We start from the raw sequence: 24810 nt of genomic DNA on the forward strand, positions 1-24810 counted from the left end.
CAAATAAAATACAAAATAGGCCTGGGAGTATAGCCTGGAGGTAGAAGGCCCCTGGGTTCCATTCCCAGTACCACCAAAAAAATAAAAATAAAACCTGTTCCCTGCTGTTGGGCCATGTTTTCTTTGCCTCCATACACGCCAACAGTTACCAGTTTACACATAGGAAGACTAAGGATTGAGGCCAGAGAGGACTTCATCGCTGAGTCTCTAGCAAGGCCCAGGGCTCCAGCCCCTTGGGCCACTAATGGAGACAGTACTTAACACCCCCTTCACTCAGCTCAGGGCAGAAGTCTCTTCCTGGTGCAGCTGCTCTGGAAATGTATCTATAAATACTTATTAGCTTTTTTAAAAAAAGTAATAAATTAGATCATGGAGTAGCCTGAGGTCTCCTGGCCACCCAGGTGCCATGTGACAGGAGCACTTGTTGTGTGTTCTGTATGGACCACCCATGCATCCTGCCACTGTAGTGCTAGGGCCCTTACCACCAACCACGTGTGTCACACCACAAGTTCCATGTAGTGCCACACGTCAAGAAGTCATGTATGGTCTGTTATGTGCAACCTGTCATGGCATGCCTACATCATGACCCCTTCGCGGTGCTGCACATCTCCACCAGTCACACTTGTCGTGATGATGGAGGGTATCCCCTTGGCCATACCAAGCTTCCAGTCTCCAAAAGAAGTCTTCCCTGAGGACTGTAACAGGACGAACGTGCCCCTCCATCCTGGTGCAAGATGCAGGCACCAGGCAGCCTGCTTAGGTCCCTTTCCTGAGCTTCTCTGCTAGAAGTTGGCACCATTCTTCTGGATCCCAGGGGTCTTGAGAAAGCCATCAAGTATTCCGAGGGACCTGGAGCTGCTCGTCAAAGAAGGCAAAGTGCAGCCTGGGCTCTTGGCTCTGCAGCAGCTGGGCCACGTTTTGGGGGACTGGGTTGTTCCAGAGGCTGTGGGCACAGAGATGGCCATCAGCACCAGAGAGGCTCTCTTGTCTTCTCTCTGCCCTTGTCTTGCCTACAGACTAGGAGACTGAGGCCTCACAGTGGAAGAGCCCTGTCGAGTTACCCAGCAGAGGTAGTCTAGACCAGCATGGCTGCCCACCCGGCCTTTGGAGTCCCCCACTGTCTTCTTCTGTGTTCCCAGCCAGAGATATGTTCATATGACACATTTGTGCGAAGAAGGAAAAGCTTCCCCTTATTTAAGATACTTCCATTTTCTAAAATTGTCCTAATAGGTCAATTTTGCTAGAATAAGACACTTTACCACCATCTACTAGAAATCTCATGTGTCTATGATGCAAGTGGGGCCCCGTAGATGCAATGCCCTCGTGCCATGGGCAACACATACCACTGTAGGTAGTGGCTCTGATTATAGCTGCCAGTGTAAGTGCTTACTACGCTCCAGCAAGGCCCCGCCTCTGCAGAGCTCATTTGGTCTTTATGATGACTCTCTGAGGCAGATACAATTATTACCCCCATTTTACAGACAGAGAAATTGAGGTTCAGAGAGATTGCACTACTGATGCAAAGACAACCGTCCAATGGGCTGACAATGTGTCCAGTGTATATGTCTGGGTGCAATATATACCACCTACAGTTGTATATGTTGCACATGGCACAAGGGCATTATCTCTAAGGGGTCCCACTCATATCACAGACACATGAGATTTCTAGTAGATGGTAAACATGAGATTTGATCCGTGTCTGCTCACTCCCACATTCTTGGCAGTACTTCTTGGTATGGGTGCCCACCCACCACCTCTGCCCCCGCACGCCTCTGTTACCGGATGACTTGGACTCCAGATGCTCGGTCCAGCCCTGCAGCCAGGAGCCCAGCTCCACGAGCTGTGATCTGGTTCTTCTCCAGGCTTCCAGTGGCCAGCGGAGGAGAGAGAGGCAGGCGTGAGACTGGGCGAGGGCTTCCCCATGCTCCTTCCCTGGGGAAACCCCGCCCCACGCGTCCAGCATGTGCATGGGTGTGTGATGGGTGCAGCAGGGAGGCTGAAGGCCAGAGCCCAGGAGAGCTAAGCTTGGCGAGCTGGGAGCAGTGTATCAGGAGGTGGGGGCTGAGCCAGTGGCCACCGGGCCTTCCCTAGATGTGGTCCCCAGCAGCCCTCCCGCCCGGGCGTGCCTCTCATACTCCACTCTCTTCAGCCGACCCATCTGTGGCAGAACCTGGGCCAGCTCGGCCGCCGCCTTATCCCCAAGGAGATTCCAGGACAGCCTGCAAGGTGCGAGTCTGAGGTCAGAGCAGAGCGTGAGGCGTGGGGCTGGGCAGCCAGTGGGCAGGTCTGCAGGCCCTGGGGTGCACAGGTGGTGGGGCCAACAGGACAGGGGTGTATCCACAGGTACAGAGCGGCCGCTACACTGAGCACCTTCCCCAGACACTTCTCAGGGCACGATGGCTCCTCCTCCCCACCCATCCCCTATTCCTGAGCTGGCCCCTCTCAAGAACTCAGATAACTTAGGGGCTGGCTGACCTGAGATTCCAAGCCTGGTCAGAACCCAGGTTCCAGGGTGGGGCCAGGGAAACCTCCTTCCACCAACTTTCGCCACGCATGCGCTCCGATGAGACTTTTCCACATCAATACACCTTCGATATCATTATGCTTTTCATAGTTTTCTTTAAGTCACCCCCTACTTTGAGAAATTAATCGTGTGTGTGTGTGTGTGTGTGTGTGTGTGTGTGTGTGTTACTGGGGACAGAACCCAGGGGCATTCTAGCCTCCAAGCTATACCCCCAGCACTATTTTATTATTTTTTATTTTAAAACAGGGTCTCACTGGGTTGCAAAGGGCCTAAGTTGCTGAGGCTGGCCATGAACCTGTGATCCTCCTATCTCAGCCTCCCACATGCTGGGATTACACGTCTGAGCCACCACACCTGGTTAAGAGATTAATCTAACAGGAAACACTAATTACTCTTGTCAGTGGAAACCCTGTGTGAGGGACCCTACACAGCAGTAGTTATGAGAATCAACACAGTGTAAGCAATGGTAGAAACTTGTAGCTGGGGCCTGTGTCCTTCCTATGGTGCCTCACTCTTGCAGGCTAAACGCGAGGACCACTGGCATTAAGCATTAAAGATGGGTTGGTTGGCCCTCATCTGAGATGTTCTCTTTGGTGTAATGGAAAGGATGAAGACTTTTAGGATGCAAACCTAAAGTGCTAAATTCACTTGTGTCCTGTGTTTTCAGAAGCAGCATTTTCTCCCATGCTGTGGTTGGGGGTACAGGCTAGTCCTGGCATGTACCCTGGTTTGTGATGAGGTCATGCCGCGGGACTCCATGGTCTGAGCCAGTGTGATGCCAAGGGGCAGCTGGGCACAGCCAGCATGGCAGGTCAGGTGTTGATCACCCTTCACTACCAGCTCATAAATGGAAGCTTCATAAACCAAGAAAAGGTCAGGGACAAAGAACCTAGAGAGAAGTCCAGCCCAGCTCCCCTCTGCCCCAACAGAGGGGGAATCAGGCAGAAGAGGCCAATAGCTTTGCCCAACATCACCAAATCTCTTGTGCCAACACTTCTTAGGGAGGAACTTTGAATAAAAATGAGCTTCTCCATCGATAGATGGGTGACCAGCTGGAGAGGAAAGGACCAGTCTCGCCACACAGTGGGCCAAGCCAGGGCCAGCCCTCTGACACCTGCTGGTCCCCCTCGGGGCTCATCCATGCACTCACAGGATCTCTTCCAGGACCGGGCAGAGGGTGAAGCTGGCAGCGAGGTGCTTGGCAACCTGGTCGTCGATAACACAGGACACCAGGCTGGATGGAGAAGGGGATGGATGGGAGTCTGAGTCCAGGGCACCTTTGGAAGTACCTCGTTTTATGCAATGAGAGCAGCAGGGAGCACAGCCTGCTCCAGTACCCGAGGCCTCTGTTGCCTCGAAGGCCCTTGCAGGTAACAGGCTCCCCCAGATGAGGGCTGCCCCTCGGGGTCCCCCAGACAGTCAGGGACACTACTTACTCCATCCGCCGGAGCAGCGGGAACCCCTGGCAGAAGTGCAGGACCCCTTCAGCCAAGTTGTTCTCTGCCAAGCTGCAGGGCAGGGGAGACACCTGTGAGAGGAGCCCCAGACCCTCCCTGGCCTGGCCTCCACCCAGGCGGGTGGCCCCCGCTCACCTGATCTCTTCCACCTGCAGGCATCTGCCCAGGGCCTGGCCCAGGCTCAGTGCCCCCTCTGGGCCCAGATGGATGGATGGCAGGCTGGGGAGAGAGGAGGGGGTGAGAGGAGCCTAGGGGATGGCTTGTGGACTGGGGGCCTTTGCAGAGGCTCACCCTCAGCCATGTCTCAGGCTGCAGCACCTCACCTCCCAAGCACAATGTCTGGGTAGCTGAAAGCCCAGGCCCCTCCCCACCCGCATGACCTGGTTCAACCAAGGGGAGTTCTGACCCTCCTGCTCCCAGGGGCCCCTCCCACAGGCTCTGCATACACTGGGGAGATTAACACTCACTGCAGGACTCTCAGGTTCCCAGGCAGCCCACGAGCCAGCTGTAGGGCTGTGGGATCCCCCAGAGCATTGTGGCCAAGCCTGAAGGAGGACAAGAGAGAGACTGTGCCCAGGGCCTGCCCGGGGCCCTGCACCAGGGGAGAGGGCCTGCGGGGACACTCACATCAGCTCCTCCAGCCGCCTGCACAGAGCGAAGGACTGGGCCAGCTGCACTCCCCCGGCTGGGCCAATGCCATTAGCTGAAAGGCTGCATGGTGGGGGGAGGCATTAAACCCTGACCCCCATCCCACAACTGCAGGGCCCTGGAGATCCCACTCCACCCCATCCCACAGCTTCCCAGCCTGAAGGAACAGAAGGACTTGGAGAACAGGGGTCAGGGTGGGGTAAGGTCCCACAGTCAGAGCCGGGGCCACCAGCCCCACTGCTCAGGCAAAGGCTGGGGAGGAGAGATTGCCCAGTGACAGCCTGGGCCCAGGCTGGTGTGGGTGGCTGCTGCGGGCCCCTGTCTCTCTGAGGGTGGTAGCTGGCCACTCACTCTATCCTCCTGAGCTCAGGCAGCCCCGGCAGGATGGCAGCTAAGTGCTGGGCACCAGTGTCTCCCATCTGGTTGTGACTCAAGCTTGGGGAGAGAAAAGCAGGAGGCCCGGAACCATTAGTTCACAACCCACCTCATCTTGTCCACCACCCTCCCGCAACAGAAGTGGAGGCTGACATCCAGAGAGGACCCCCAGCTCACACAGAGGGAGCCTATCACTCCCTGTGGGGTGAGGACCCCCAACTCTTGGCTTCTGTTTAGAATGTGCTCCTGTTGTCTGACCCAAATCCCTCTTGCTGCAATTGACTCTCCTACATCCTATCTTTGGGTCTCAAATGTTCTCAGCCTAGGGGTGGTTATGCAGTATGGAAATGGCAGATGAGGCTAAGAAGCAAAGAAAGTATTGGAGTCATTGGGGTCGCCCCTTGCTTTGTGGTCTTTTCCTGCCACAGCTGTCATGGGTCTGGGAGAAGGACTGGCAACTTACTCCAGCTCCTCCATGCTGGTGGCAGCTCTGAGAACCTTAAAGAGGTGGCAGCAACCGACGTCATCAATACTGCTCCTGTTCAGTCTGGCAAAGCAGAGAATAGGCCCCAAGGCCTTAGTCAAGAATCTAACAACCAGCCGGGCGCAGTGGTGCCCACCTGTAATCCCAGTCCTTGGGAGGCTGAGATAGGAAGATCGCAGGTTTGAGGCCAGCCGTAGCAATTTAGTGAGACTCTCAGCAACTTAGCAAGACCCTGCTTCCAAATACAAAATAAAAAAGGCTGGGGGTATAGCTTGGAGGTAGAAAACCCCTGGGTTCAATCTCCAGTATGACCAAAACAAAATAAAATCTAACAGCCTTTACAGATGCTATGCACTAACTCTACAGTTTGCAAAGCCTGTATATATACAGAAACTCATATATCACTCCCAAAACTTCTTGGGGGGGGGGCAGTGAGCAGGATGGGACAGACTGTCTCCAGTGTCCAGGTAAGAACCGAGCCCTAGAGGTGAGCTTTGCCTGGTGAAAGCCTTACAGAGACCCAGAGCCCCGGTCTGCGAGCAGTCTTTACATTTTGAGGGTCTGCCTTGGCCTCTGTATAAGGGGCCCCCAGGTCAGCCAGGCTGAGTGCTAAGTTCATGTGGGTTCCACTGTTCCATCCAATCGGCTCCCTAGCCAGGACCTATGGTGCTATCTATGCAGGCAGCAGGCTATGCCTCGATCCTGATTTACAGTCTTTTCTGCACCCCAACCCTACCCTGCCTCTGTGAGTGGGGAGAACAAAACTAAAAAGAACGGCCCCGGCGAGTCTTTTCCCCTGCTTCAGCATCTGTCTGAAGGCGGTTTGTTTCCTTGTCTTTTGCAAATTCAGGCCGAATAAACTGTCCTTTACTGCGTTAATGTGCGGTGGGCTGACCTGTACTGAGGCCCTCCCAGGCCCTCGCCCGCCTCCTACTTTCTCTACTTGGCTGGAGTCGGGTGTAGACTCGAGTAAAACCAAAGCGACGCTTTTGGATTTTTGTTGTGATGTTTCATATTTTGAAAAACCACACCCCTAAAAGACTGTAGCATGTGTTTGTCAAATTGGGCAGGGAGTGGGAACTGCGAGTGGAGGATGGCAAGGCCCCTAGAACCGAGTCGGGACCCTGGCTTCTCAAAGTGTGGTCCGTGGCCCCCAGGACTGGCAAGGCCTGGGAGCTTGTTGGAAATGTGGAACCCAGCAACCAGACCTGTGAGGCCTAGATTTGCATTTTTTAAAATACTTCTATTGGTGCTTTGTAGTCTATTCTAGTGAGATTCAAAGTATGCGTTAATATATGCATACAGCGCTTGGCAGGTCCAGGTGTGCATCTTTTTTTTTGTGTGTGGTTCTGGGGATTGAACCCAGAGACCTTCTACATCTGAGCTACAGTTCCCCCCAGCTCTCTCTCTATATATATATTTTTAGAGGTACTGGGGACGAAACCCAGGGGGCACTCTACCTCCAAGCTACACCCTCAGCCCTAGTTTTTATTCTTTATTTTGAAACAGGGTCTCATTAGTAGTTGCGGAGGGCCTCACTAAGTAGGTGAGGCTGTCCACGAACTGTGGTCCTCCTGTCTCAGCCTCCTAAATGCTGGGATTATAAGCGTGCGCCACCACCCTTATTTTATTCTTTATTTGGAAATAGGGTCTCACTAAATTGCTGGGGCTGACCTTAACCCTTCGATCCTCATGTCTCAGCCTCCCAAGTACTGAGATTACTGAGATTACAGGTGTGCACTACAAGGCCTGGCTCGAATTTGCATCTTAATGAGCACCCAAGGAGGAGTGTTTGCACAAAAAGGGCTGTTCTGGGATCTGGACAGAACCCTTTCAGGTCACTTTTGCCACCAGGAGGAAGCTGGTGGTAACCGGAAGCAAGAGCAGTGGGCAGTGCCCTGGGAGGGCGCAGGCAGGGATGTCCACAGAAGGGAGCCAAGGAGGGTCAGCAGGAGGGGCCTGGTGTTTCTCTATTGGTGTTTCCCAACCCAGTGGGCGTGGCCTCCCACTTATTCCCATGGTTCACCGGGTCACTCACTGGAGGCTCTGCAGGAGTGTCATGTGACTCAAGCCTCGGGTGAGCATGGCCAGCGTGGAACTGCCTAGTGGAAGGTGACTGAGGCTGGAGGAGAAGAGAACAGATGAATTAGGCATTGCTGGGGGTGGGGTGCGGGTAGCGGTCCCATCCAGTCCCAGGATTCCAGGCCTCTGTGCACAGCATGCCCCGGGACCACCAAGATAGCCGTTTACATCCACACAGTGCAAAACGAGGCACTGGGGTCACGCAGGCGGCAGGTCTGTGTTCTAAAACAAATGGGAACTGGACTGATGGTGGAGTCATGGCAGTCGCACGGAATGTTGAGTGCCGGATCGCCATCTCGAAAGGCGGACTTACTGTCATCTCTGTTTATAGACCAGGAGCACTGAGCTGAGTTGGGGGCTTGAGATCGCTCACAGGGAGCAGCAGCAGGAACAGATGGCGAGGCTGCAGGATTTCCCTTCCTGCGCCCCAGCCTCGTGTTTCCCACGAGATCTTGTTCAGTGAGGCTCCCGGCCTGGGTGGGAGCCCACGCTTCTGCCAGGCTTGGCTTGAAGCACTCACGGTGTATTACCTCATTTAATCCTCACATCCACCCCAGAACATGGGACTGCTCTTATCCTCGGTTAAGACTCAAGCTGAAAGAGGTTCAGGAGCTTGCACAAGCTTACACAGTGCCAGGTAGAGAGAGGAGTGATCAACCGTCCTGGTTTGCCTAGGACTACAAGTTTTGCAGAATATGCAACTTTTAGTGCTAAAACTGGGGCAGCCCCAGCAAACTGGGACAGTTAATCACCCTAGCAGGAACTGAGCCCAGGTGTGCTTCCTAATCTGGGTCCAGGCCCCTGAGCAGTCTGCTGCATGTAGACAGCTGAAGAAGCTGGTTGGATTTGAGGGGAGCTGCCCAAGAGAGGAGACACTCAGATGTGATAGATCTGGAATTTGAAGAGGCCTCTGGGCGCCGTGGATCCATCACCTCCTCTCAGACATCCTTATGCCTACTTTTTTCTCTTTCTTTTTTGGTATTAGGGATTGAGCTCAGGGGCATTTTACCTTTGAGCTACACATTCAGCAGCCCCCATTTTGTGTGTGTGTGCGGGGGAGGGTACTGGAGATTTTTTTTTTTTTAATTAATTTATTTTTTAAATTGGTGCATTGTAGTCATATATCAATCACATTGGAGTACAAGACTTGAGAGGATATACAAGCACACATCATCCAATTAGCCCTCCTCCAGCCCCCCGTCCCATTCCCTCCCCCTCCCTCCATCCCACACTTCTTTGGTGATTTACTTTGATATATTTGTTTATGTACCTCCTGCGTTTTAAAGAGGCTCCGTCCTCCAGTATTACATACCCTCTGATTGGTCACATTAGTTGCTTCACTATAGGGCCCTTTCTATAGCTCAACCTCTTCCTGTTGCCCTTTTCCTCCTAGTTATTGCTGATTAAGAGAAGCGTCTGATTTATATTTTCTGCGATATTTCTCTGTGCATGCTGCGTTGCAAGTACCAATCCCACTCTTGATGGTCCCAGTAGTGGCCTGGCTACTCAGTGGACTGATCCAGACCTCGCTGGCTCAAGCAGCGGCCTTGCCTCATGTGAGGACCCAGTTCTGGTCTCGCTGGCCCCTGAACCGGTCAAACCCCTAAGCTGGCTTTGGTCCCGACCTTGGAGGCCCCAACACTGGTAATGTCTCACAGCAGGCTTCGATGCCGGCCTAGCTGGCCCCAGCACCGGCCTAATCCCTCGGCAGGCTCCGATCCCGGCCTCGGAGACCCCAGCACTGGTCATGCCTCAAGGCAGGCTCCGATGCCGGCCTCGCTGGCCCCAGCACCGGCCTAACCCCTAGGCAGGCTCATATCCTGGCCTGGGAGGCCCCAGTACCGGCCAGGCCTCACGGCAGGCTCCGATGCCGGCCTCGCTGGCCCCAGCACCGGCCTAACCCCTCGGCATGCTCCGATCCCGGCCTCGGAGGCCCCAGCACTGGTCATGCCTCACGGCAGGCTCCGCTGCCGGCCTCGTTGGCCCCAGCACCGGCCTAACCCCTCGGCAGGCTCTTATCCTGGCCTAGAGGCCCCAGTACCAGCCTTGCCTCAAGGCAGGCTCCGATGCCGACCTCACTGGCCCCAGCACTGGCCTAACCCCTCGGCAGGCTCTTATCCTGGCCTCGGAGGCCCCAGTACCGGCCTTGCCTCAAGGCAGGCTCCGATGCCGGCCTCGCTGGCCCCAGCACCGGCCTAACCCCTTGGCAGGCTCCGATTCTGGCCACGGAGGCCCCAGCACTGGTCATGCCTCAAGGCAGGCTCTGATGCCGGCCTCGCTGGCCCCAGCACCGGCCTAACCCCTCGGCAGGCTCTTATCCTGGCCTAGAGGCCCCAGTACCGGCCTTGCCTCAAGGCAGGCTCCGATGCCGGCCTCACTGGCCCCAGTACCGGCCTTGCCTCACGGCAGGCTCCGATGCCGGCCTCGCTGGCCCCAGCACCGGCCTAACCCCTTGACAGGCTCCGATCCCGGCCTCGGAGGCCCCAGCACTGGTCATGCCTCAAGGCAGGCTCCGATGCCGGCCTCGCTGGCCCAAGCACCGGCCTAACCCCTCAGCAGGCTCTTATCCTGGCCTCGGAGGCTCCAGTACCGGCCTTGCCTCACGGCAGGCTCCGATGCCGGCCTCGCTGGCCCCAGCACCGGCCTAACCCCTCGGCAAGCTCTTATCCTGGCCTTGGCGGCCCCAGTACCGGCCTTGCCTCACGGCAGGCTACGATGCCGGCCTCGCTGGCCCCAGCACCGGCCTAACCCCTCGGCAGGCTCTTATCCTGGCCTCGAGGCCCCAGTACCGGCCTTGCCTCAAGGCAGGCTCCGATGCCGGCCTCGCTGGCCCCAGCACCGGCCTAACCCCTCGGCAGGCTCTTATCCTGGCCTCGGAGGCCCCAGTACCGGCCTTGCCTCAAGGCAGGCTCCGATGCCGGCCTCACTGGCCCCAGCAGCGGCCTAACCCCTCGGCAGGCTCCGATCCCGGCCTCTGAGGCCCCAGTACCGGCCTTGCCTCAAGGCAGGCTCCGATTCCGGCCTCGCTGGCCCCAGCACCGGCCTAACCCCTCGGCAGGCTCCGATCCCGGCCTCAGAGGCCCCAGCACTGGTCATGCCTCAAGGCAGGCTCCGATGCCGGCCTCGCTGGCCCCAGCACCGGCCTAACCCCTCAGCAGGCTCTTATCCTGGCCTCGGAGGCCCCAGTACCGGCCTTGCCTCACGGCAGGCTCCGATGCCGGCCTCGCTGGCCCCAGCACCGGCCTAACCCCTCGGCATTCTCCGATCCCGGCCTCGGAGGCCCCAGCACTGGTCATGCCTCACGGCAGGCTCCGCTGCCGGCCTCGTTGGCCACAGCACTGGCCTAACCCCTCGGCAAGCTCTTATCCTGGCCTTGGAGGCCCCCGTAATGGCCTTGCCTCACGGCAGGCTCCGATGCCGGCCTCGCTGGCCCCAGCACCGGCCTAACCCCTCGGCAGGCTCTTATCCTGGCCTCGAGGCCCCAGGGTACTGGAGATTGAACCCAGGGGTGCTCTACCTCTAAGCTACACCACGAGCCCTTTTTAATTTTAATTTTGAGAAAGGGTCTCACTAAATTGCTGAGGCTGGTCTCTAACCTATGATCCTCCTGTCTCAGTCTCACAAGTACTGGGATTACAGGCATGCACCACTCTTATGCCCATTTTATAGACAGGATAACTCAGGCAGTAGGGGGCAAGGGATAGCATCCAAGGGGTAGCATCGGTACCTGGAAGTCAGAAGAGGCAAGGCCCCCAGGCCATGGGGATGGGGCCTGGACACTTCTATCCTGTTTCCTGCAGCACTGCAAGCTCCTAGCCCCAGCCCAGGTGTCTCTGATACACATTTGTCAAATGCATGAACAAGCCAATGAATGACCTCACTGGGCCTCTCAACTCCAAATGAGAGTTTCCTGAAGGCTGAACAGGGATGAGGGCACATAGGAAAGGTCAAAGAAATGTGCTGGCATGGTAGAGCAGAGCTGTAATCCCAGTACTTAGGAGGCTGAGACAGAAGGATAACAAATTCAAGGCCAGTCTCAGCAACATAGCTGGACTTTTAGCAACCTGGTGAGACATTATTAAAAAAAAAAAAAAGTGGGAGTGCTCAGGGTATAGCCTAGAGGTAGAATGACCTTGGATTCTATCTCCAGTACCAAATAAATGGGGCGGGGGGGGGAGAGAGAGAGAGAGAGACAGACAGACAGACAGACACAGACGAGGGAAGGAGTTCTGTGAAGACAGGCGAACCCTGTGGTATAAAGTCTCCATAACCCTCTGCATCTCCCCAGAACAAGCCAAGAGGGACCAAGTGGAAAAATCTCATTGTTACAGGACAAAAGGCCCAAAGGTCATGTTTAAACTGCATCCAAGACATATGGAGAGAAAAATCCACAATCTGTTCCCAGAAGTTTTCTCTAGGGAGTGCTATCTCCAGGGGATTTCATGCTCTTTGTTACATATTTCTACAATGATGGAACTTTTTTTTAAATAACCAGGGTGTATTTTTGGTCATCAGAAAAACTGAGAGATGAAAAGCAGGAAATGCCATCCGTGTGTGTGTGTGTGTGTGTGTGTGTGTGTGTGTGTGTGTGTGTGTGTAGATACTGTCTACACAGGAATCCATGCAGGGTTTGTCTTTGTGTGTGTGTGTGTGTGTGTGTGGTACTGGGGTTCCTGGAAGCCTTTCTACCTCCGGACTACACTCCCAGACCTGTTTTATATATTTTTTTATTTGGAAACAGTGTCTCTTAAGCCAGCAAGGCTGACTTCAAACCTGCGCGATCCTCCTGTCTCCGCCTCCCAAATGCAGGGATTACAAGTGTGCACCACCACACCCGGCTAGGGTTTGTCTTTTGAACTGAGTCTGTTTCTGGCATTTCTAAGAATTTGGGGATTCCAAATTATGGGGGACAGTGAAAGTTGCTGGTTACTAAGGTGATGACTGTAAACAAATGTCAGTGGACATCTATGGGGTTTTCTGCCCAGAGTTTGTTCCACTGCTTCTGTTAATAACACCGTGAAACATCACTCTCTAAGTCCCGATGATAGGATGAACATGTGACTTGTTATGTGTAGCTTAGAGCCACAGTGAGAATATTTGGTGCTTAGAGGCACAGTGACTAGTTTAGGGGTGAGCATGTGACCCAATCTAAGGCCTTTTGGAACCATAGGAGAAAGGTGCTCCCTTTCCATTAAAGTAGGAGAAAATAAGTTTGCAGCTTAAAATAAGCCTATCTATGAAGGAAACTGAAAGAGAAAAGAGAAAGGACCTGATCATTAACCAGCCCCTGGAGCCAGTCATGCCTGAAGCCAATTGCCTTGCAATTTCCATGACATAAGCCAGTAAACTCCAGGCTTGGGTTGGTTTGAGTTTGACATTCTGCTTCCCGTCACCAAGCATCATGATACTGAGAGCCAGGAAAGGGGTGCAAGAGCTTGGGAGGTATTTAGCTCACCTGAGCCAATCCAGAGACTTGACAGTGTGTGCCCACAAGAGAGACAAGAATTCCTAGGCATGCCCTCCTCCCGTCCCCTCCCGGCCCTCTCCCACCCCACTTACTTTAGCCTCTTCAGCTGTCCCTTCCCCTCGAGGGCTGCGACCAGCGCCTCAGTGGCCTCTTCACTGAACTGACTGTTGGAGAAGCTGGAGGGGACCAAGCACAGGTGGGGGTTGGCCCAGCCTGCCCGGCCTGGAGCGGAGCAAGCTGTCTCTCAGCCCCTCGGCCCCGCAGGCCCCGGGAGGCCAGCTCTGAGTCTCCAGAGTGGGGTCCGCCTTGTTGTCTGGGCTCGCTGGGGCATTCCCAGCTCTAGGACAGCGTCCTGTGGTCCCTGCAGGAGGGGCCGTGGCACCTAGCTGACTGAGCTGCTAAAGGATGCCGTGGATGAAGACTGCAGAGATGAAGGCGGGGACGGGGGACACACACACAGGGACTCTGCACCCTGGTTTTCACAGCCAGCCTAGGCAGAGTCAGGATTATGAGCCCCGTTTTTATAGACATGCCAGCCTGGCCCAGAGGGGAATAGTTATTTGGCCAGAGCCACTCCAAGGGCAGTGGAGAAGCTGAGACCAAGGACACAGCACTCAGCCTTGCCTGGGCCACGCTCAGAAGCACAGGGCTACCTCAGGAGAGCAGCAGCAGGTGGCAGCCCCGCTATCTGCCCTACCTACCCTCCCCACCTCATGGCTGGTGCCTTGGCTGGGCTGCCCCTTCCCAGGTCCCTGCACCCTGTGACTCACTCCAGCTCCTCCAGGTGGTGGCAGTGGCGGAGACTGGACGCCAGGCAGGCAAGACCCTCGGTGCTCACGCAGCTGGAGGTCAGCCTGGTGGGGGTCAAAGGGCAGCAGGTCAGGCAGGAGCCCTGGGCTCAGGAGCTCTGGGAGCTGGGAACAGAGGCTGGGGATGCAGTTCTTGGGGACAGATGCTGTGGGAGGCTTCTTGCTTTCCTAAGTCTCCAAGTCAAGATGTAGTTGGAGGCTGGAACCTGGACCAGCTGCTAAACCAGGTAGCAAGTGAGCTGGGCATCACCCTGTCTAGCTAGTGCCGGGGTCCACCACGACTCTGCATCTTTAGAGCAAGTATTGGAAAGGAGTCAAAGATCTATTGGCCTGGAGAGTTTATTCTTGATGCATTGGGTTGAGAGTGAGAAAAGCTCCACTTTGCGACTGTCATACTGACAATTGTGGGTGAGAATGATCAATGGATCAGAAAATTCCTGGATGAAGGTTTGAGGAAGAACAGGATACCCATGCTAGCCACCAAGAAGACAGGGCATCGCTGGTGTGATAGGCCTGCCCAAGGCAGGAGGAGTCACCCGAGAAAAGATGAAAGACGTTCTACAACATAACTGGCCCACAAATGTCAGACAGGGTCAACAAACACAAAGAAGGGTTGAAGGACTGTCCCAAGAAGGAGAAGAAAGAGAGATGACACTACTTGGGAGACTGAGACAGAAGGATCACAGGTTTGAGGCCAGCTTCAGCAACATAGTGAGACTCTCGGCAACCTAGTGAAATCCTGTTTCAGAAAATGAAAAAAAAAATAAAGAAAGGGCTGGAGGTATAACTCAGAGGTAGAACAGCCCTGGGTTCAATTCCCAGTTCTAAAAAAGAAAAGAGAGACAGAGAGAGGGGTTGGGGGGAGGAGTGCAAATTCAGTATGTGATCCTGGATTGCCTCCAGAACAGAAAAAATAAAAGTAGTAGGTACTGTTACTGGGACCACTGGTAGAATTGAAGTACAAACTACAGTTTAGATAATAGTAGCATGGCAGTATTAAACTTCTTGAGTTTTATCGTTTTACTGGATTATGGAAAAGAACATCCTTGATCTTAGGAAATTCACTGAAATATTAATGGGTCAGGGGGCATGATTATGCAATTTATTCTCCAGTGGTTCAAAGGGGATGGGGGAGAAGAGGGAGGGACCGGAGGGAAGCAATGAGCAGTGAAAAAATACTATCAAGGGATGAGTTTGGGCAAAAGGTATGTAGAAATTCCTCCCAGTCTTAGTTTGCAGCTATGTATACAGAATGACTGGACCCAGGGGAGCTATACCCCAGCCTTTTTTTTTATTTTTTTTTGTTTTGAAACAGAGTCTGGATAAGTTGCTGAGGCTAGCCTCAAAATTATGCTCACTCCTCCTGTCTCAGCCTCCCAAGTATGCAACTATTTCCAAAGAAAAAAGGAAGAGAAGAGAGAACCTTGAAAGGGGAGTGACTTGCTCGCCACGTGGCTCAGTGTGGCTGAGGTTTTCTCTGAGCTGAGCCTCTGACGTCATCTCCAGAACCCCATGACACTTGCCCACAGGGCAGGATGCAGAGGCTGAGGTTGGGGGGCCCGCGGAGGATGTCGGGAAGGGCAGGGATGCAGGGCCAAGAGAAGGCCTGTCTTTGTACCTGAAGGTCCTCAGCCCCTTGAGGGCCAGCAGGAGGTTCTGCAGCAGCAGGGCGCTGGCATGGGTGTCATCACAGAGGTTAACCTGGGACAAGCTGTAAAGACCCAAAAACATTCCAGAGGATTTCAAGCTGGACACATGTCGGGGGCATTGCCTACCAATGGGGGAGTACCACCTGAGAACCCCCCCCATGCCATCCTGGTTTCCCCTAATTCCCACTTCTGGGGCCAAGCGTGAGTCCCTCCTGCAGAGGATGGGACAGTGCTGGGTCACAAGTGTCCCGGAACTGGCACTGGGTTAAGCAGAGAACTCCGGGCCTCAGACTGTGTTTCCGGGGCACACCTGAGCTGCCGCAGCCTGGAGCACGTCTCCATCAGCCGTTTGACAAGAAGGCCACGGTGGGTCCTGAGGTCACAGTGAGCCAACCTGGAGGCAGACAGGGAGGCCGGTCACTGAACACCTGCCCAGGAGGAGGGCTTCGGTCCCTGCCTTCATGGAGCTTAGGGTAGAGGTGTGAGCCCATGCTGTCAGATAAAGTCCCACAATCTGCTCTTCAATGCCGAGTATACTGTGAAGGAGGGGTCCACACGGGGCAGCTGGGATGGCCACGCAGGCTGTTCACGGCACGAGACGGCATCCAGCAAGGAGGTGAGTTGGGCTGAGATGCAGCCACGTTCTAGTCCCTAGACTGTGTACACGCGGGTGCTATGAATCTGAGCATCTATGGAAGTAAACGATGGAGGGTTGGACCGAGACTAGGGGTCAGGGGCTTCCTTCAAGTAAGGGGATTCAAGCTGAGAATGAAAGGGTGAAGAAGTATAGCCAGGTGAAAAGAAAAGGTAGAAAAAAGGTAGGCAGGAAAAGAACCTTCTGGGCAGAGGAAAGAGCCTGTGCAAAGGCCTGCCCTCAAACAGCACGAGGTGGTGCTTGCAGAACTGACAGCTGCCAGGGCTGCCAGGCTGGGATCCGAGGCCTGGGGTGGGGACGGCGAACATGGGGAGCAGACCTCCCGGGCCATCAGAGGACTGGACATCAAGGACTCTGAGCGGGATGCTGGTCAGAAGCGGCCATGTCCCCCCTCTCTGCCACCAGCCACTCCCATGGGCCCTGGGTGCTGGGTCCCACCTGACGGCCACAGCCTCCGGATTCTCTTCCTGGTGAGGAAATTCTAGCTGGACGCAGAGCTGCTGCTGGGTCTCAGAGATGCTGCAGGCAAAGAGGCACCTCAGATGCCGCAGCCTTCCCTGGCGGGCAGAGCTGGCCTGGGGCTGCGGGGCCTCCGCCCGAGCTCCCTGGCCCTCTGCCTGTCCCTGTGCCCCCAGTGCAGCCAGCTGGGACGGGAAAGCCCCAGTACCCAAAGTGCTGCCTTTCAGCAATTTTAAGTGACTAAGTTGAGGCTGTTCAGAGCATGATGGAGTCACTGCAGGCATCCAAGGGCAGTTCTAGAATCTTCCAAGGAAGGTGCTCAGGGGCCACTGTGTGGGCAAGGGTGGAGCAGGGGATTTGTCTGCAGGTTGCACCCTGACCTTGCCTGCTTTGCCTAAGTGTCAGGCTCGTGTGTGTGTGTGTGTGTGTGTGTGTGTGTGTGTTCCTCTGGGAGAAGGCCAAGGATGCTAAAGCCTCCCTCGACCCTTCCTTGGTCCTCCCTGGAGGAAAGCGTGGGTGGGGCAGCCCTCAGAACTATCCACACTCATGCCCACTGAGCCGCCAGCCCAGGTGGTATGTCAGGATATTGTCTTTTTAGAGTGGGAGGCCGAGGTCAAGGTCAGAGAGGCACAGTAATGGGCCCAGAGCTGAGATGCTTTGACACAGGTCAGTGGCGTGGATGCCTCTGCTCGGCTGCTCCACGTCCTTCTGTCCATTCTGGCCACAGAGCCATGGCCTGTCACTGCATCCAGGGACACTTCCAGAAAACCAGTAAGGAGGCCAGCTGTGTCTGCCCGGATCCCGAAGCCTTTGCTTTGAATCCCGGGCTGTCTTCTGCCTGACTCTGTGGCTCGACTACTCACAAGTCCCAAGAGGCGGGTACGGCCTTTATGCACTAGAAACTCCTGCCATCTTGAGGACACAGAGAGCTTGCTGGGGACACAGCTAGTACCCCACAGAGCACAGGGCACAGGGCAAGGGATCCGGCTGGATGAGGGGAGATCAAAGGAAGGGCCCAGTGATCATGGAAGGTGAATTGCAAGAGCCCGGCTCCCTGGACTCACCTTATCTTCGTGATGTGGCCTGAGGCTTGCGCACAGACTTCTAGCAGGGCAGGCAGCCCGGCCCTGCCCACCCACGGCTCCTCCGCCCTGTCACAGAAGAGGACACACGGATAAGGCCCCCACGGTGAGCAGCAGCTAATCAGCCCTTGGGTAGGGGTAGTGCCAGGAGGGGCCTGCAGGCTTTTTGAGTTTGAGTTTATTTTTAAAACTATAAAATTACACAATTAGGCATAAGTATAAAAAAAGAGATGGAAGTCCTACTCTAGCAATCATTTTGCAGCAATCCAAATGGAAAGTAATTTAAAAAAAAAAACAGCATCTTTAGATTTAAGAAAAGATTCACATAATGTTATGCCTGGCAAAGACAAGGAAACCAAATTGTATATAAAATAAGATCCCAATTTTATATTTAAAAAAGGAAAAATAGGGAGAAGGCGGGAGATAAAGATATGAAGAAAATATATTAAATGTTTATGGTGGCTGTTTATATGGTAGAATTCTCATGAGTGGTTTTTATTTTATTTCTTCTAAAGTTTCTATATTTTACAAATGTCCTATAACATCATGCGTTAATTTAGAAGCAGAAAAAAGTTATATTTAAAGAATTCCTTCTTTAGAGTTATGTTGCAGTTTTTTTTCCAACACTCTTTTCTCCTTTATGTCCTGTATTTTCCACAAATTTCTACATTGGGTACATATTACCTTTGGGCTTAGAAATGTTGTCTTTTAAAATGTTAATTTAGCTGGCCGTGGTGGCACACGCTTGTAATCCCTGCGCTTGGGAGGCTGAGACAGGAGGATCGCACGGGTTCAAAGCCAGCCTCAGCTACTTAGTGAGGCTCTCAACAACTTAGTGAGACCCTGTTTCCAAATAAAGTATAAAATAGGTCTGGGAGGATAGCCCAGAGGTAAAAAGCCCCTGGGTTCCAACCCCAGTACCACATAAAAAAATAAATAAATAAAATAAATAAATAAATAAAATGTTATTTTGTGTAATCCAACAGAACTGAATGCACAGACATGAAGATCTATTTGGATACCCATGTTCATACCAGCATTATTCACAAGCCAAAAGTGGCAGCAACCCAAGCATCCACCAGAAGATGAGTGGGTAAACAAACTGTGGTCTATCCATCCGTAGAATGGAATATTATTCAGGCCTTAAAAAGGAAGGACATCCTGACAAATGCTACCCCTAGGATGGACCTTGAAGGTATTATGCTAAGGGAAATAAGCCAGGCACAAAAGAGAAAACATAGTATGGTTCCATTTAGTAGGGTGCCTGAAGAAGTCATATTCACAGAGATAGGAAATGGAAGTGGGGAGTTGTTGTCTATATTGGGTACAGAGTTTCAGTTTCGCAAGACGAGAGGTGTTCTGAATCTTGGTTGCAGAACAATGTGACTGTACTTAACGCTACTTAGCTGGACACTTAAAAATCCTCAAGATGGTAAATCTCAGGCTGGATGTATAGCTCAGTGGCACAGGGCTTGCCTAACATACACAAGGCCCTAGGTTCCATGCCAGCACTGTAAAAAAAAAAAAAAGGTGGTAAAATTTGTTATCTGTATTTTACTATAAGTTTTAAAAAATATGGTTTTGGGGAACAACAAAATCTCCTTTGCATCATCCTGGGCTGCGAGGAGCCATGCACATCACTGTCTGCGAAGTCCGCGTTTTGGGTACAGATATGTAAACTTGTCTCATGGAGTCTTCCTAGCTAATATCTAGTTTTACAGAACAGTCGAGGGTTGTGGACCAAGCCCTGCAGCTGGCTAGGAAATGAGCAGACAGGGCCAGGAGGAGGCTGTCCAAGGCACAGTGGTCTGGACTAGAAGAATGAGAAAAGCCCATGCCCCATGCAAACGTGGGCCTGGCCTGGGTCCTTGACCCCCCAAGCCAGCTGTCCCATGTGGGGACAATGGAAAAATCGTAGATTAGACCAGGAACTACATGGCACGAGGGAGCTGCTACTGAGTTGCTTAGGTGGCTTAACTAAACCGTGATTCTATAGAAAATGGGCTATGTTTGAAAGACTTGTTTCAGAGTGATGTCTTCTGAGGCCCATAGTTTAATTGAAAATACATGAGCCCCAAAATAAAAATGAATAAACAGAACAAGAATAACTGTCAAACCTAAGTAATGGAGTAGGAATTCTTAAAAATTATTCTCTTTACTTTTGGGCATGTTCATTTCTCTCTGTGTGTGTGTATGTGTGTGTGTGTGTGTGTGTGTGTGACTAGATATTGAACCCAGGAGCACTCTACTCTACTTCTGGGCTACACCCCAGCCCTATTTTAATTTTTAATTTGAAACAAAGTCTTGCTAAAGGCACAGTACACTGGTCTCCAACCAGCAACCCTCCTGTCTTAGCCTCCCGAGTACTGAGATTATAGGTGTGCACCACCATGCCCAGACTTTTTCTGAATGTTTTAAAAATTATGGTGACGATACAAGTTTGTTTGCTATTTATTTATTTATTTATTTATTTATTTATTTATTTATTTATAGTATGGGGATCGAACCCAGAGGCATTCTGCCTCTGAGTTATGTCCCTAGCCCTATTTTTTTAAAAAAAATTCTTTATTTCTTTCCTTATTACTTCCCCCCCCCCCCCAGAACTGGGGACTGAATCCAAGGGCATTCCACCTCCTAGCCTCACCCTCAGCCCTATTTTTTATTCTTTTTTTTGAAACAGGGTCTTGCTAAGTTGCAGAGAGCCCAAAGAGCTGAGGCTGGCCAGAAATCTGCGATCCTCCTGTCTCAGCCTCCCATGTACTGGAATTAAAAGTGTGCGCCACTGTGCCCAGCTTATTTTCCATTATCTTATCTTTGCTTGGGTATCCTTTTGGAGTTTTTATTTCTTAAACCCCAAAGCTCAGGGCCCACTGTGGGGAGGGACCGGTTCATTGTGCCTGGGGTGAGCCTGGCAGGGTTCTGGATGCAGGAAATGGCCAGGGCCCTGGACCCCAGTCCCCTCAATTCCCCACGCATGCACTGCTGTTGGGCTGGGAGAGAGGTACCTGAGGCTGAGCAGCCCAGCTGGACGCTTCACCAGGCTCAGAAGGTTGGTCAGCTGCTCCAGGCCCAAGCCACACCGGGTCAGCCTGGGGACAGAGGGCAGTCACCGGCGTGCTCTGGCAGGGCACCCCCGCCCATGACTGACTGCGTGTAGTGCCAGGCCACTCACGTGAGCTCCTTCAGCTGCAGGGCCTGGCTCAGGCCGGCGGCCAGTCTGGGCACGTGCTCTGGCTGGAAGCTGCACTCTCTCAGCCTGAGGACAGAGGCAGAGCGGGCCTAGTGGGCCCATGAGGGGCACAGGCCTCGCTGCCCCAGCCTCCCCAGGACCTATGAGGGCAGGCCCCAGGAAGGCCCAGGATGCAGCTTCTGCTTGGGGGGCTTCCCGTCACTTTGTGGAAGATCTCATGCTAAGAAAGTTCTAGAAGTCAGTGACTGTGGAACCGGCTCCATGCTGCGTGCCAGTGCCCGGCTGCACAGGGGGCCCGCCCCATGCAGCTTCTCATTTAATCCTCATAGCATTGTCTGCAGGTGGGAGGCTGGCCAACCCAGGACACCCCGCTGGAGAACGAAGAAGACCCGGTTTCTGTCCAGGTCCATCGACTCCACCCCTGAGACTTTACTGCAGGCCCCCTTGTGAGGTGGCCATGGTTCCCAGCAGCGGCTCCTGCTCTCCCCACATGGCTGATGGCCAAGCCAGACCCGTCTCACAGACAGTCAGCTGCAAAGGGCCAGCTGGAACCCCCCAGGGCAAGTCACTCTGATGGGACAGGAAGTGTGTGTGTGTGTGTGTGTGTGTGTGTGTGCGCGCGCGCGCGTGTGTGTGTGTGTGTGTGTGTGTGTGTGTGTAAGAACACCGTGGGAGGGGACAGCTGGATCATACTGCGATGGATACAGAATATGATCAGGCTAAGGAACTTGAACTTCATCCTGGGCCATGGGGAGCCAGAGAAGAACATAGGGCAGCAGGGGGCAGACTCAGACGTGTTTCCTGAAGCTCCTTCTCAGTGCCGTGCGACAGTGGACTGGAGGAGGCCCAGCCAGAGGCAAGAGAACCAGGTTTGGAGGCCATGTTTGCAGCTGAAGTAAGACATGAAGCAGAACTGGCTCAAGGTCATGATGCTGAGGCTGAGAGAGAGACAGAGCCCAGAGCCACTGGGGGTCATGAGAAGAGCTGACATAGGGCTTCAGTGAGCCAGGCCTTCCAAAACACTGTACATATTAGCTCACTTAATACTCACAGTAACCCTAACGGGTGGGTTGTACTCTGGTCCCTACTGTATGGATAAATGGAAACAGAGAGGTACAGTCACTTGTCCAGGCGCACACAGCTGGGATTTATTCCAGGTGGCTCCAGAACCTTGACCGTGATCCCCAGAGCCTCAAGACTTAGAGTTAGGAGGTGGCCACAGGCCCGGCCTCCATCCCTCTCGCACCCATGGTCCCCAGGGATTACCTGAGTGCCGCTCCAGTCTGCTCCTGCTGGGAGAAGTGAATCCGGAACTCCTGCCTGGGGCCCAGGCTGTGGAGAGAGGAGGCCAGGGAAGCAGAGTGCCCGGATGTGCCAGCATCCTAGGCACCCAGGGACCCAAGAAGGGAGGGGGCTGTGCCCACAGGGACAAGGGAGGGGGAAGTCACAGGAGGAAGGGCCCCTGCTGACTGAGGAAATGGCCATTCTGGGTATGTAAAACCTAGTCTTCCCCATGGACTCCCTGCTCTTCATGGTACCCGGGCATTGGTGGTGGGAATGATGATCCCTTTGTCCAGGGAACCCCAAGACTCAGAGAGAGGTGGAGGTGTCTTCAGGCCACACAGGCGGAGCCTGCAAATTGTGGGAGCCCTGTGTCCCCACCACCAGCCAAGGTGCTAAGGCCGCCTTACTCCACTGAGGCCTCCCCGATGTGCGGGCAGCAGGGCAGCATCTCCAGCAGGTGCAGGGCGCCTTCCCGAGAAATGCTGTTGTGACTCAGACTAGGAGAGAGACAAGGTGAGGAGGAGGCCCCTGCCCAGCCCCCCACCTCCCCTGCAGCTGTTATCATTGGGAAAGGGAGTCAACATTTAAGCATCCATTCTGCAGATGGAGACGCTGTGGTCCAGAGGGACACTATCCCACACAGGCAGAACTGACAGCAGACCCCTTCAGAGCCGCTGCTACTGTGGTCTGGGGCAGGGTATTGAGGAGGCCCCCTGGCAACTCCAACCCCATGTGGGTGGAGGACTTCCAGAGTGCAAAGCTCAGTTGCCTAGCAACAGGTGGTACCCTGACTCTGGCTATCAGTCTCTCAAGTCACTGGGAGAGGGTGTGGACAACTTCCTGGGCACCCTCTCCCCATTGGGGGGGGGAATCTTCAAAAAAATTTTTTTTGTGGTACTCAGGGTAGAACCCAGGGGCTTTCTACCTCCGGGCTATACTCCCAGACCTATTTTTTATATTTTATTTGGAAACAGGGTCTCACTAAGTTGCTGAGAGCCTCACTAAGTAGCTGAGGCTGGCTTCCAACCTGTGTGATCCTCCTGTCTCAGCCTCTCAAGCGCGGGGATTATAAGCATGCGCCACCATGCCTGGTGACATCTTCAACTTTCTATCCCATAGATTGGGTCGGAGGAGCTTCAGAAATGGAATGAACCTGCTCTGGCTCAGCCTGGCTGGTGAAGGGGCAGGGGTCCACCTGGCTCTGAGCCGCAGCCTCTCTTGAGTATTGTGTGGAGGGTCTGCCCATCATGGGCATGAAGGAAGGAAGAAAGGACCCATGTAAGAATGGCCCCTTTCTCCTCATCCTGTCCTCTGGGGTTTCCTAGGAATGCTCTCTAATGAGACCCATTCATGTCCTTGGCCCAGGGGAACCTTCCCCCTGAAGTCTCGAGTCACTCCCCACTTACTCAAGCAGCCCAGACAGGGGCACCTGCAGCAGGTGCTGCAGAAGACACCGGAGCCCGTCATCACCCAGCAGGTTCGCTGAGAGGCTGCAAGTGTAAGAAGCAGCTGGTGGTCAACTTGCTCCGGCAGGCTCCGCCTTCTCCTCACGTCCCCACGGACACTGCCTCTACTGTCACTGCTACTGTGGTCAGCATGCCATCCCCAGCACCGCCACCAGCATTATCACTGCTCGACACCGCCATGCCCCTTATCACCGTCACCATCGCTTACAACACCACTGAGTTACCACCAGCTTCTACATCCCCGCTGCCGGCCCTCACCAGCTCCTCAGCCTCCCTTCAATATCCCGTGGGCTTGCGTCCCTCCGGTAGGCTTTCGGGAGTTAGAGAAAAGCCAGTCAGCTTTTGTCCTGCCCTTACCCAGCGTCAGCTGGGAGCCATATCTTGGAACAAGAATAAATTCAGCAAAAAGGAAAATGTCTGGAGGACAGTTGATCTGGTAGATTTCTTCTTTTAATTTGAGGGTGGGATATGGGAAACTGCCTGCAGATATGTTCTAACTTCTCCTTAGAGCATTCTGTGGTTTTAGCTACAGTTTCAGAAACAATATAACCACTGTGCCCCCAGGCATTTAATTTTCCTCCTACATCTTTGATGCTTTTGAGGCTTATTTTGTCTTTTCCTGAAAAATCACATTTAAAAATTGCTTTGTCTCATGAAGTTGCTTAATAAAATGACCTTTAAAATAGAAAAGTTCCTTCTATAATGAAAAACAATAACTTGGAGACATATCGAACATTCATTTTTTAACACATGATTTTCATCAGCCATATTTCTCTTCTCGGCCAAAATAAAATAGGAATTTAAACTATGATTTTTTTCCTCTTTTTGTTTTGGGTGTTTTTATTTTGTTTTGTTTTTGCTAGACAATGCCCTTGTTTCTCAATTGTTATAACAATTGGGAGAAAAGGATTTACATTGCACTGGCTATATGGCCTTGGGGAAGCTCTTCTTTTCTTTTTTCTTTTCTTTTTCTTTTTTAATTTTTGTTTTTTGTTACTGGAGACTGAACCCAGGGATATTCTACCTCTGAGATACACCCCCAGCCCTATTTTTTAATTTTTATGTTGAAACAAGGCCTCACTAAGTTGATGAGAGTCTCACTACTTGCAGAAAAACTCTTAAAGTCTCTGTGCCCCAGTTCCCTACTCTGTAAAATGGGGACAATTATAGAACATGAGG

At 53.3% G+C, this 24810-nt stretch overlaps 1 protein-coding gene across 1 annotated transcript in view; it reads right to left on the reverse strand.

The window, feature by feature from the left end:
• Window positions 1–831: 831 nt before the first annotated feature.
• The window catches only part of NLRC5 (NLR family CARD domain containing 5), a gene marked incomplete at both ends in the record, with an annotated part of 69722 nt that continues 45743 nt past the window's right edge, over window positions 832–24810 (reverse strand). Inside the window, 22 exons of the mRNA XM_080703519.1 lie at window positions 832–943; window positions 1780–1863; window positions 2136–2219; window positions 3675–3758; window positions 3961–4032; window positions 4117–4200; window positions 4449–4526; window positions 4609–4692; window positions 4981–5064; window positions 5468–5551; window positions 7527–7610; window positions 13130–13213; window positions 13808–13891; window positions 15465–15557; window positions 15806–15889; window positions 16589–16669; window positions 17674–17760; window positions 20697–20780; window positions 20864–20947; window positions 22148–22213; window positions 22573–22662; window positions 23572–23655. Of these exons, the coding sequence (XP_080559645.1) occupies window positions 832–943; window positions 1780–1863; window positions 2136–2219; window positions 3675–3758; window positions 3961–4032; window positions 4117–4200; window positions 4449–4526; window positions 4609–4692; window positions 4981–5064; window positions 5468–5551; window positions 7527–7610; window positions 13130–13213; window positions 13808–13891; window positions 15465–15557; window positions 15806–15889; window positions 16589–16669; window positions 17674–17760; window positions 20697–20780; window positions 20864–20947; window positions 22148–22213; window positions 22573–22662; window positions 23572–23655 (1855 nt within the window). The remainder of the gene's footprint in view (window positions 944–1779; window positions 1864–2135; window positions 2220–3674; window positions 3759–3960; window positions 4033–4116; window positions 4201–4448; window positions 4527–4608; window positions 4693–4980; window positions 5065–5467; window positions 5552–7526; window positions 7611–13129; window positions 13214–13807; window positions 13892–15464; window positions 15558–15805; window positions 15890–16588; window positions 16670–17673; window positions 17761–20696; window positions 20781–20863; window positions 20948–22147; window positions 22214–22572; window positions 22663–23571; window positions 23656–24810) is intronic.

The sequence above is a fragment of the Muscardinus avellanarius genome (genome assembly GCF_963383645.1).
Source record: "Muscardinus avellanarius genome assembly, chromosome: 10".
Lineage (NCBI taxonomy): Eukaryota > Metazoa > Chordata > Mammalia > Rodentia > Gliridae > Muscardinus > Muscardinus avellanarius.